This window comes from Dasypus novemcinctus, chromosome 19 (genome assembly GCF_030445035.2).
Source record: "Dasypus novemcinctus isolate mDasNov1 chromosome 19, mDasNov1.1.hap2, whole genome shotgun sequence".
Taxonomy (NCBI): Eukaryota; Metazoa; Chordata; class Mammalia; order Cingulata; family Dasypodidae; genus Dasypus; species Dasypus novemcinctus.
This window is the reverse complement of record NC_080691.1, coordinates 39,995,143-40,007,659: the sequence shown is the minus strand read 5'-3', so window position 1 is coordinate 40,007,659 and position 12,517 is coordinate 39,995,143. Positions and strand designations below refer to the sequence as shown.

General features: G+C 39.5%; 1 protein-coding gene across 2 annotated transcripts in view; it reads left to right on the top strand.

Annotated features, from left to right (window-relative positions):
- The window catches only part of MORC2 (MORC family CW-type zinc finger 2), a 49,645-nt gene that overhangs the window by 6,716 nt on the left and 30,412 nt on the right, over positions 1–12,517 (top strand). For both annotated transcript variants that reach the window (XM_058281674.2, XM_058281673.2), the window contains exons 2-5: positions 1,625–1,678; positions 3,430–3,464; positions 11,327–11,395; positions 11,891–11,981. In XM_058281674.2, the coding sequence (XP_058137657.1) occupies positions 1,625–1,678; positions 3,430–3,464; positions 11,327–11,395; positions 11,891–11,981 (249 nt within the window). The remainder of the gene's footprint in view (positions 1–1,624; positions 1,679–3,429; positions 3,465–11,326; positions 11,396–11,890; positions 11,982–12,517) is intronic.

Below are 12,517 nucleotides of genomic sequence, written 5' to 3'. Positions count from 1 at the left end.
CCTCTTTGCCAGTCAAGTGAAAACCACAGATCCCTTACTAAGACCACACTATACTGTGTATCATTTAATAAGTAAATCACACCCACATCAACATGTTCCCACAATAATTTTTTTTTAAATTCTTTGTTAAGAACCCGTTATTGAGCTTAAATATTTTGAATAAATAGAGAATTCTGGTTTTTCTTTTAGAAATTGAATTCTTGCATGTAAAATAATTAAGAACTGGATTTTAGCCAGAAGAATTTGGGCTCTATTTTCTAGGCAAAAATGGAGGTATCATTTCTAGTTTTTGTTACAACAAATTTATTGGTGCCTTCTTTGGATCAGCCACAGATATAGTCACTGTTCTCAGGGGGGAAGTTTTTCCTAAAATTCCAAGAACCAGTAGTTTTATTTGATTCAAAATTTGCTTTGTAAAAATTTGAAGAGTTACTTGAAAGAGGTACATCCAGTGTTCGTGGACACTTCAGTTTTGGTCATTTTGTAGGCAAATTTTCCACTATTCTTTACAATACCGTAAATGATCAGAGATCCTGGGCTGGTAGTTATTTAATATTGATATATTCTTGTTCTACACTTTGAGAAATTTCTACTTTATCCATTTGTTGAAATTGTGAAAAAAAATTGGCTGGAATAATTTATTTTTGAAAAGTTAATGATGGTAGTGTATTATGTGGGTTAATGATTTTCTCCAATCAAAAATGAAGGTGGTTTTCTAGGTGGTTTTAGTGGACACAACCTACTTTTAAATCTAATGAGGTCTAGTAGGGGAAATAGCACAAATTAGAGTGTAAATGGAGGAAGAATTGTGAGGATACATCTAAGCATAAATAGCATCTTTATTGAGTTTTGAATAACACAGTAGTTGTGTATTTACACAACCCAACTTTGAGCAGCCTCCCAAGGAAGATGACCACTGGTCATAAGTGTTAGAGTTTTAACAATGACCCTAGGACACCACCCTAACCTCATGTTCTGCTATAAGAAATTAATTGTTCAAAAGGGATTGGGTCCTTTATTTTATGTGGAGAAAGTTCTGTTTTTAGCCAGAATTCACTCCTACAAATTACCGGCAAGGGGAAAGTCAAGAAATGGTTTATTTACTCTTTATTCCCCCTCTTTCAAATGGAATTTTTGCTTATAAGTTGCACAGAAGTGTGTGGGTTTCCTTTTTTACACCAGTAGATCGCAGGTATTGTAAGCAAAATGCTAATAAGTTGTTCATTGAACATTCTTAGAGATATGTAGAACTGACAGTTTAGCATGTTAAGGCAGTGAAAACTAAAATATAGGCATTTTTATAAGTAGAATGTGATATGTAGTGATAAACATTGGTTTTAGTGGTTGGGTCAGTGCAGATAGAAATGTTTTACTGATTCAGGGTAGGTTTCTCAAACCAAAATAGGAAAAGTAAACATGCTTGGATAGATAGCAGGACTTGATAGATTGACACTTGAGGGGAGTAGTGTGCTCTGAAAAGGCTTAAACTGAAAACTGCAGTACTGAAAAATCAATCATGTAAATGATAATTTTATATATATACATATTTTTATGAACTTTTTTTAGAAGTCATTGTTCAATTCCATAATCCTTTTTGCTCACTTTCAGTGTTTTTAAATTTCAGAACCACTCATGAATTCTTGTTTGGTGCTCTTGCTGAACTGGTTGATAATGCAAGGTATGTATTCCTCAGGTATACAATCTTTGCTTGGAGTGGAAACTTTGGGTTGATGTGATCTATGCTTTCTGAAGACTTGTGGGGAAGTCTGTATAGCAGCTCCAACTTCTAAGAGGCCTCTTAGTGAAAAAGCATTTTAAAATAGTTCGTTAGTCAATACTTCCACTTTGTTACTTTGTTAACTTAAGTTCACTCATTGCTATTTGTATTCTAGCCAAAAAACAGTGAACTTGTGACCTCTGTAGCCACCTTCCCTTGTGTATTATGGCAAGATAATTGTAGTGAAACACAGGGAATTAAGATAGAAACTTAGGAATCAAATTAATGTGACAGACAAGCCCTGATTTAATTTGTTCTACCATGAGAATACATCATCTAATGTCTTAAAAACTGCCAGAATTCCTTATCTTCCCAAAATAAATATTTTATTGTCAGCTGATTTCAGTTGATCAAAACTTCTTCCATTGTTAGCAGCTAAACTTGGAAGGATCATGCTTCAGTCCTGTCTTCTACTAAGTTCTTAGTAATGAAAGCATGTAAACAATACCATGCCAGGTTGAAGAGAAATTTGCGTTGGTTCAGGAACAAATAACAAAGTCCAGAATCAGAATTCTGTTCATAATTACATTACGAAAATATTGTCTCATTCTCAGTCTTGTTGCTGGATGCCCACACAAAATTAAAACACATCATTTATTAACCAGATGTTGATGACTAATGAAGAAAGAACAACATAAGGGTTGACTATAGAAGTACTTCTAAAAAGATACTCAGTTAATGAGCTTGCTGATATTTCCTGATTACCTTTGTGTGTGTAACAGATTATACTGTTATTAACTGGACTGGTCATGGAAGTGTGCTGGCTAACAAATTCTTTAACCAGAAAACTTGTTTTTTTGTTTGAATTCCTGATGACTCATGATTTTTACATTCAGTTTAAAAAGTAGTTTAGTAGAATTGTGTTATAATTTGCCATTTGTCAGCTGAGCAAGACCATGGTATGTTGTGGCAGTCTGCTTTTTTGTGTGTCACATGGTGAACTGAAATATTCCTGGGAGTATGTGTTCCCACTTACCCACGCAGTTTGCCAGCCTATCCCTTTCTAATTTATAGATTGTAATCTCATATTTGAAGATGTTTTTATATCTTAAGAAATAGGCACAGTAGCTCTATATAGGTTTAGAGTGGATTTTTTGCATTTAAAACCAGTGAAAGTTTGTGTTTCATCTTCTTTCTTGTAACTGGTGAAATTGAACTAGATTACTTTTTTCTAAGACTTTATATATGATTTCGTTGATGACTGCACCTATATGATTTCAGGTGATGGGTGAGTCTAATGGGGTACTTTCTCAAAGTTGGGGAGGATAAAGTTACCCATTGTGTATATCATGAGACTTAATTTTTCATAGGCTTTGTGGCAGATTATTGTTTTCCTTTTTTTCTTAATATCTTAGTGAGAAGGAAAAGGCGGCAAGTTGTTGGAACATCTTTTTGCAGTTGCAATCAAATGAGTGAGAGAAAATGCATATTTAAGTTGTAGTGTAAAGGAAAATTTCCTACTTATCCTCTAGATGTTTTCACTATGAAATCAGCATTAAGAAAGCATTTCCAGACCCTATGTGTCATGTGTTTATCTTAAGTAATTTGGAGCTCCAGAAGTATTTCATAGTGTATAAACAAAGTACTATGTATTTTAATAATAATTTCACATTCTCATTTGTATCTTGATTTTTTCTTTTAATTTTTTGCAGAGATGCTGATGCCACAAGAATTGATATTTATACACGTAAGTCACATTTCAGTCTTTTCTTCTAATGCCTAATTCCTTTTTATACATTTATTACTGTATCTAAGAAATAAGTGGGGTATAACTTGTTCCTGGAGCTTGGGGAAATGGGATAATTACTCCAGAGCATAATTTGAAACAGGGTTTCCTTGGCCAGGCATGTAATAGCAACCAAGAATATTGGTTTAAAGAAACTAACACAAAATGTCCAAAATAGCTACCTTTGGATTTATGGGGATGATTGGAATAAAATGACCAGGGACTAGTAATTTTACTGGTAGGAATTATCACATGTGTGGTACCTGAAGCCAAGGAGAGATCTTGTTGGAGGCCATCTTGTCTCTCTGCAACCTTGTTGAGGAGTAGTCCCATCTTGGAGACTTGTTGGTAGCAGTTTCAGCTAACAGCTGGGTGACTGTTAGGGCACTGAGGTTTACTGAGAAGATGTTCTTCAGCACAGATGTTAAGAAGGAGGGCTTCTTTGCTAGGAACTTAAAGGTTCTGACTCCTTGTACTGTTTTTGCTTACTTAATTGGCTCTGCTATTTTGCAGTAAAATTCTCTTTTTCCTAGAGTAGGTGCAACAGTGGAGGAATTCCTGGGATTATCATTGGCCTTTTTAAAAAAAATAATTTGCATTCTGCCTGTTGAATACTCATACTAGCACCTTTTTGGTCATTTGCTCTTAGTCAAAGTGCCACTTCCCCTCTGCATTGATCTCCAACCTCTCATAGCTGGCTTGTTCCTTTTTGGTCATTTGATGCTAAAAATTTGGAAGTGGAACAGAGGAAAATAGCTTTTAAAATAATTTTGGCTTGCATGATCTGTTTTTCTGACACTTTCTTGAAGTCTTCTGAAAGATTTGATGTAGTATTTTGAACATTGACTAGCTTCTAAGAAGATTGTTTATATGGGAATATACATTTATTAGATAACTTCTTTTCTTTGTGGACCAATCTGATAAAGACAAACAAGCACACAACCAAGTAGTAATTCTCTCAGAACCTTTAAAGTCATTTAATTATGATATATCTCCCCAGATATGATGGATCCTTATGCCTGATAGACTTTGGAGCAAAGAAAATATTCAGAACAGTTAAAAGTCAGTTACATTGCCTTTGCCAAAGTGCTGCCTTTGCAAAGTACCAAAAAATGTGTAGGCTTTTATAAAGGGGATTTATTTGGGGTTAAAATTTACAGTTCTGAGGTTGTGAAATGTCCAAATTAGGGCACCATCAGAGATGCTTTCTCACCAAAGTCAGTTACTAGTGATCCTGATGTTCTACCACATGGTGATCGGGCATATGGCAGGGCTCATCTCCTCAACCTTGAACTGTTAAATGTGTCTGTCCTCTTGGGGACTTCATGCTTATGTGATCCTTGAGTCTTCTCTCACATGGCAGAATAAAAAGTGGGGGAGATCTCTTTCCCTGTATGGCTCTCTGTGTCTCCTTCTATATCAGACCCAGCAAGAGGGCGGAGACCCAACCTGGCTCAGGCCTCCCTGATTTAGTCCAGTTAAAAGCCCTAAAGTGATCCTATCAAGTAATCTAATCAAGGCCCTTTAACTGACTTTAATGCAATCAAAAGACCCCATATTACAGGAATGGATTAGCTTAAGAACATAATCTTTTTCTGGGATTCACAAAAATCAAACTGTCACATTACCTAAATTCTGAAAGCCTTCTGTTCAAAAGACTCTGCCAAAGTGATGAAAACAGAGCTCCTCCTATTTTTAGAAGAAAGAAATAGGAAAAAGGAACACAGCAGAATTTTACGAGATAGTTACTGAATCCTTCGGCCAGTTGGAGGTGTCTTTTCCAAGCCACAGTATGTATTTTAGTGTGTTGTATTGACGAAGTGGTAGCAGCTACTTCTGAAAGAAATGGTGGCTGTTTCAGTCATTGCACAGATGGCAAACGAGAATTGGCCTCTGCTCTAAGTGATGTCAAAAAGACAGTTATAATAGCCAAATCTGTTTGGAAGAAATTTGTTAAAAAGACCATTTCTGCCTCCTCCTCCTGCCTATGGTGAATGAATTTCAACCAGGAAATTTAGTCCTTCATACTCAGAAAGCAGCAGTATAGTTGGATTTCACTTTAAAAGGAAAAGACCCAGTGCTCACTTATTCTGTGCTCTGTGCTAAACTGGTGTGCTTTGGGAGGAGTTGCAGAAGAGTGAGATGGGACCTTAACTCAAAGAATTTAGTCTCTAATTGGAGAGACAATTAGCACTCTACAGATGACTAGAGAACAATAACTAGATCTTGAGGGAACAGTTCAGACAGTTAAGGATTAAATGGTCTGATAGAAGCCTTAGGCACCATAGCATTTTGGGAAAAGACATGATTTACACCCAACCCTGGGGGAAATTGGGAGTGTTGAAGCATCCCTCACTTAAAACTTGACCCTTTTCTACCTTAGTGCCTTATTTACATATTTGACAGGAGGAATAAAGCAAACTCTTGAAGGAGAATGAGGGAATCAATAATATCTTTACTACTAAGAAGTTATTGTTAATATGTGGGGGAAATATTTTCCTACCTCCCATTGGGAAACTACATTGATAAAGATTTTGGACATCTCTCCAAATATCTGATATGATTTTGAAGGACACCACAAAGTCACAGTTTCAAAGACCATCTTTAAATTTAGGAAAGGTGTGATGTGAGTTGGCCTGTTATAGTGTAGAGATGTTCATTTAGTCAAAGCATTTCTATTAAATGGGGTTAGTCCATAAGGATCTGTCAGAAGTAGACTGTCTTTCTATTGACTTTCATCTTCCTGGGATGAAAGATCTCTTTTGTGAATCCAAGACAATGGTTAGTAAATGGAAAATTGTCAAAGAGTAACAAATTAATACTGCCCATACTGATTGCAAGAGTGCATTGAAGACTTTGGACGTCATTTCATTACATTCTCTGCTGGTACTGACAGTGATTCTAGAGGAACAGAATCTTAGGATGAGTTTTCTGAATTGTTCCTGGGGTTTCTAGAATTGATTCTGTAATCTGATTAGATTTGAAGGCACTAATGACTATTTAGTGTTTACTGTGGATATGCAAAAGATCACCATTGGGTGCTCCTAATCAAATAAGAGGTGAGGCTCTGGATGAGCATGTTTGTTCGTTTGTTAAACTAACAAGTAGATTATAGTTGGCTGATTCTTCTAAACAGTGCTGGACAAAGTGGTGAAAGAAAAGGATGAATTTAGGGCTTCAGATTCCCAGCTCAAGCATTGTATAAATGACTTGAAAGTTTCTATGTTTGTCCTGAAAGAAACCCTTATTTCAGGTAGCTGCAGAGATGAGATTTCTGAAAACCAAATCCAGGGGTTTTGTTACTGGTTTCTATCTTGGTCCTTGGCTGTGCTGCAGAAATGAATTTCAAGAGCACGCTGGGTGAGTTAGGCCAGTAATTTATTCAGGTGGGGAGGGAAGATAAATGGGAGAAAATAACAGAAAATAACAGAGCAAGGGTCTCAGGTAGAGAGGAAGGGGTGAAAAGGGATGAAGAGGGCTGAATTACAAGCTACAGTTCCCCATTATAGATTATAAATTCCCAGGTTTACTTGCGTGGCCACATGGCAGAGGAAAAATGGCGACAGTGGTGCACAGAGGGCAGGACAGGTCTGCGGGCAAAAGAGCAGGGTGGGAGCTGCGCTCTGGTTTGTGCCTGGCATTTCAACTATTATTCCACCCCTTTGCTAATGGTAGGGGGTGGGGCTTCCAGCTGTTTGCTGTTTTGATTGATTACCCCAGCCATCAATCCTTTAGTGAGGACCTAGTGATAAAGTTTCTAGGGAATATCCGCGGCTTTTCCTTGTTTTCAGGAAGGAGTCTTTGTTCTGGGCAGCAGAATCCCAGGGGTAGGGTTCCTCCAGCAGCCATCTTGAGGGTTTCTGATGTCCACGTGGACTCTCTGCCAGGTTCCAGATCTGTATATTCCCTATCTAGCCTGCTTCAGTTTTATCCTGTGGAGTGGCTGATTACAAAACAAAATGCATTCTCCAACCTCACAGGATATTTGCTGTTAAAGTTGAACATATTCGCTGGGAAGGAATGGGGTACTGAAAATTGGAATGGAGACATCTAAGCTTATTCTGGGGACGTTGAAGCCCTAAATTCTGCTGTGTCTACTTTACCAGTAGAGCAGCCCATTTCCGTGTCTGAGGAGGTTAACCCTGCTTTGCCTGAGGAACCTGTAAAGACCTTCCTTGAGTTGGTTGCCCTGCAAGACAGTGCTGACTCTTTTTAGAACCCAGCCCCTCCCCCATTCCTCTCTCCTAGATCCTAGACTTAATTCCCAGAGTCCCTGAAAGGGAGGTACAAAGTGTGATCCATGGGAAGGTGCATTACACTGCATGACCTTTCCAGTTTATATAGACAGCCACTAGGGAATATGTGGGGGAATGTATTTTAAGAGTGTGGAATAGGTGAAAGGAATATAACTTTGGATCAAGCCAAATTTATTATGGACTCACTAAGCCCAGATTCTGGATTTGATGTACCTTGGGGGTTAGAAAGGGATCTAACAGCTTGGTTGGTTGGCTAAAACATGGAGCAAATGGTGGCCTGCATTAACTGAAGTTGAAATGCCAGAACTTCCTTGGTGTATACTTTAGAAGAAGGTGTTCTACTTACGACTAATATAGAAATCTTCCCTGAATTGCCAGCCTGCCAGCTTGTCCTACACATTTCAAAACCCAAGACTGCAATATCAACTCTTGCCTGAGTTGCCAGCCTGCTGGCCTGCCCTACCTCTGACTTTTAATTTACAGCTCTATTTTACATGTCTTCTCTTCTACCACTTCTTTCTTTTTCTTGTCTTCTTCCTAATGGGAGTTGGATGGAGGGACATTTGGCTAAATTGGAGAAGTCAGACATGGCCAAATTGAGGGAATCTAAGACGATAATCTTATCTTGCTATTGCCAGGATCTGAAGCAAAGACCGCTTTTGCCCTACATGTCTTTCTGCCAAGGAGGAACATATAGTCCCAACTGCTTAGACTCTGCTCAGTCCAGAATTCCCCCTCCTTTGTCGGAATCATTTTTGGAGGCTTCAGATAAAAGTCAATTGGCTGATTAAAGTAAACAGCAGGTGTTAGGAATTAATCTCTAACTGGGGAATATTTAGGGTGATAGTCTTGACAGGGAGGCTGCCTTGTTCTCTTGCTCTAGCTCAGTGCTTCTCAAAGGGTGGTCCACAAATTGGCAGTATCAACCTTATTTGAGAGCTTGTTAGAATTGCAAATTCTCATGCTCCACCTCAGCTCCCATCCCCACTCTCAAGGAGGAGCCTAGGCATCTATTTTGTTTTTTAAAGATTTATTTATTTTATTTTATTTTATTTACTCCCTCCCCCCTGTTGTTTGTGCTCACTGTTTGTTGTTGGCTCTCCAAGCCAGGGTGGGCCAGCTTGCCTTTACCAGGAGGCCCTGGGAATTGAACCCGGGGCCTCCCGTAGGGTAGATGGCAGCCCAGTCACCTAAGCCACATCTGCCTCCCTGGGCATCTATTTTTTTAACAAGCTCTTGAGTTTTTTTATGCACACTACATTTTCCTCCAGCTGATTATTTTCTCTGCCTCCTTCAGCTTCAGCCTTTCTTCCTTTATTTTTTACCCTGTCTTCCACAGAGAGTAGACTGGAATTCATTAGACTGTAAGCTCCATGAGGACAGTGATCACATTTGCACTGTTCATTGCTGTATCCTCATCACAGTGGCTGGCACTGAGAAGGTACTCAGTAAATAGTCGTCAAGTACACAAGTGATTAGGATAAGGATTTTAGTAGGCGAACACACGGCACCACCTTTTTAAAAAGTTGAAGAAGTTATGGTTGCTTCAGTATCTTGGCTCTGAGACCGTGTTGCACATGGCTGTGGGCCTGGACACTGCTGTTTTTTTACTGGCCATCGATCACTCTGTGTGGCCAGAAGGATTCTCCCTCTTCACAAGTGAAGAAATCTCTTTCCCTTTTGTAAATCATATGAAAAAGCTTTGAAATGAAGCCCGTGAGCCAAAGGAATGCCAGACCCACTGCTAAGTGGTTGTGTGCTAAAACAGCTTCTGAGTCCTGCCCTAACACAAAGGCCTAGAAGCTACTTCCTGGGTAGTGTTCAAATCCTTGATCATTCTTTTCAAATGCTCTTGCCATAAACCCAATTTCTAGATCTCAAAGCAGAGTCTTCCAGCACGTTTTGTGGCGCTAGTGTTTGGCAAATGGATCTTAACTAGGTTTAAAACACTTTTACCATGCTCTCTGTTCGTCACCCAGTTTGAGTATCCATGACACTTTGCTTTCTCCAGAAGGAAACTTTGGAGCTTTTTTGCACTTTTCTTGCCTTTGCTGTTGCTTGCCATATCTCATTTGGATTCTCCATACTGTGATAAGAGGTACTGCCGCAAAAAGGAGAAATGTTTCTTAGCTACCAGTAGTACTTCCAGGTAGATCTTTGACCTTGAACTTTCAAACAGTTATTACTGTTTCAGCAAGTTCAGTTCCTGAACACTGAGTGATATTTAAAACCTCTATGGTTTCTACCCTTTCTGAAATAGCATTTTAAATTATATTAACTAGTCCATTTACCAGAAGGCAGTCACTACCTACTTGAATCTTTAGCCTGAGGGTAGTACAGGCAGCTTTTTAAACAGCTTAGATAGTTGTATAAAGTTGGTGAACTGCAGTTTGGGAGAGGTTTAAAAACATCCTCAATTAAGGACCAGGCTCCAAAGAAGCCTTGGACCTGGTCCTACAGTATCTTATACAGACCTTCTTTATTTTTAGTAAAAGTGCTCCTTTTATCCCTGTGCAAAGCATGGACTAAGAGCAGCACCTGTTCTGGTCATGTTGGTATTAGTGATTTCTTTCTTGGTTTCTATGGGGCTACAGTGTCAGGTTCCCTTGATTTTTGTCTTTGCCCCACATCTTCCTCTCCTTCATGTCTTAACCACGAGTGATTCCAAGGCCTGTTTCTCCTTTGCCCACCTAGTCCTCATTATGGGATCAAAAGATACCTAGGAGACCATCTAGTATGACCCTATTTAGGGATCTTTTCTTCTATGTCTATGACATACTTGAACCCAGGTTACTTTGAGTGACCACTTGCTGCTACAGAAGATAGCTGCTGGAAGAAGTTCTGCTGACTGGATTGGTAGTTAGTCTGTTGTGTTCCTTTCCTGTCAGCCAGGAAGTATTATCACAGCTGCTCTGTATCTTATTGTCAAAGGACTGTTCTTCTGTCCAGGTCTAGTTGTGAATGAGGCAGCTGTCACTATACTCTGTTCTATCTCATGCTTGGGTTGGGGAGCCATTTCAAGGGCCTTCAGTAAGTAGGGGGGTATGACAAGGACTGCAAGTAGCCCAGAAGCTACAGTTAGCCCAGGGAGAGCTACATATAGTAACTTATCCTGTAGATAGAAGATATCACCACTATGTCCATGCTTTGTCTGGCTGAATCACTTTGCTCTGAAGGCTATTCCAAACTCACACAAGAGATGACCTGTTGAATTTGAGTAGTCTTGGTAAGGTATGGCATGTAGTAGTTGAAATACTTTCATGGCTTGTTGGCAGAGGGCAGAGGCAGTAATAAACCACGTGGAGAGAGGCGGGGAATTATTGGAGTATATTAGAGCATATATGTGAAATATGTGCATACTCATTGTCTCAAGCTTTGTCACAGACAAGAAAGCATTGGAGAATCTTTAATGGGGAGCTCCTTCCTTAAACTAAGACTGTTAGAAGGAGAAGCTGGGTTTGACCTGACCTTTTTGGACCATGCTTCACTAGACCCACCTCCTGAGCATACATGTTGCTGCCCTCTGGTGGGTAACTGTCCAGTAATGGTAGATGCTTCTTTTTTCAGAAAGGCGAGAGGATCTTCGAGGAGGATTTATGCTTTGCTTTTTGGATGATGGTGCAGGAATGGATCCAAGTAAGTGAAGATAGTTCTGCCTCTTTTGAGAGGATGTAAATTCTACTGCCATCCTGTTTTGTAAACTTCTTTTTCTTTGTCTTGTTATAATTGGAAGATCTACCAGGGGAGAGAGAAGTTTATTACAACATCACAGGCTTAATTCTACTAATGTATTTGCTGGATCTTGCCCTAGCATAGAAGTTAGAATCTAAACGGCATCTTGAAATCTGTCAAATTACCTGTCTCTAAACATTTAATTTACCAGCCCACATTCTGGAGCCAGAACTAAGATAGCAATATCAGACTATAGTAATAACAGAGTCACAGGTCAAAGTGATGGAGGGGCTGTTAGGCCAGGCAAGGGTTGCCTCCATTTGCCACATGGCTGGGAATATCTTTGGACAAGGTTTTCAACAGAAACACAGCCCTGTTTGGATTTATAGCAGGTTCAGATCTTTGACTCTAAGGAGCCTGGGAAATAAATGCAAATCTTCTCTTGTGTCTGCACTTCAGGTGATGCTGCCAGTGTGATCCAGTTTGGGAAATCAGCCAAGCGAACGCCCGAGTCCACCCAGATTGGGCAGTACGGGAATGGTTTAAAATCGTAGGTATAATAGAATCCTTTCATAGGGTTCAAGATAAAAGTAAACAATGTCCTCCTTCTCTTAGATGTTAAGTTTCCTTCTCCTTTTCCCTCTTTGACTGGAACTCCAGAACAGGAGGAAAGTTAGAAAGGAGGGTTAAAAGTTTGGGGTAGCCTACCTACTGTTGTTACCAACTGGAGTTGAGTTTTCTCCACATGTTGAAAAGTTATGAACATCCAAAACTGGTCAGGGAGGGAAGGAGCTGTTGTGTTCTCTTGTCACTGGGCTCCAGAATTGTGCTTCTCTATCTGTTGAAAATTCTTTTTACCCAGTGCTTGAGGATGTGAATGGTTCTTTTGTGGGTTTGGGATGTATCTGAGTTGGTGGTGGGGTATGCTTCATTTAATGCAGCAGTGTTCCTACATCTAGTGTAAGACACACTTTAAACTAGGCAGTGGGGATTGAGTGTGAATAAGAGGGACGTGAGCTCTTCCTCCGGAGGAAGAGGCTTCCACGGAGATGTCTTGGAAGGCCCTATAGCAGGAACCTACCTAAT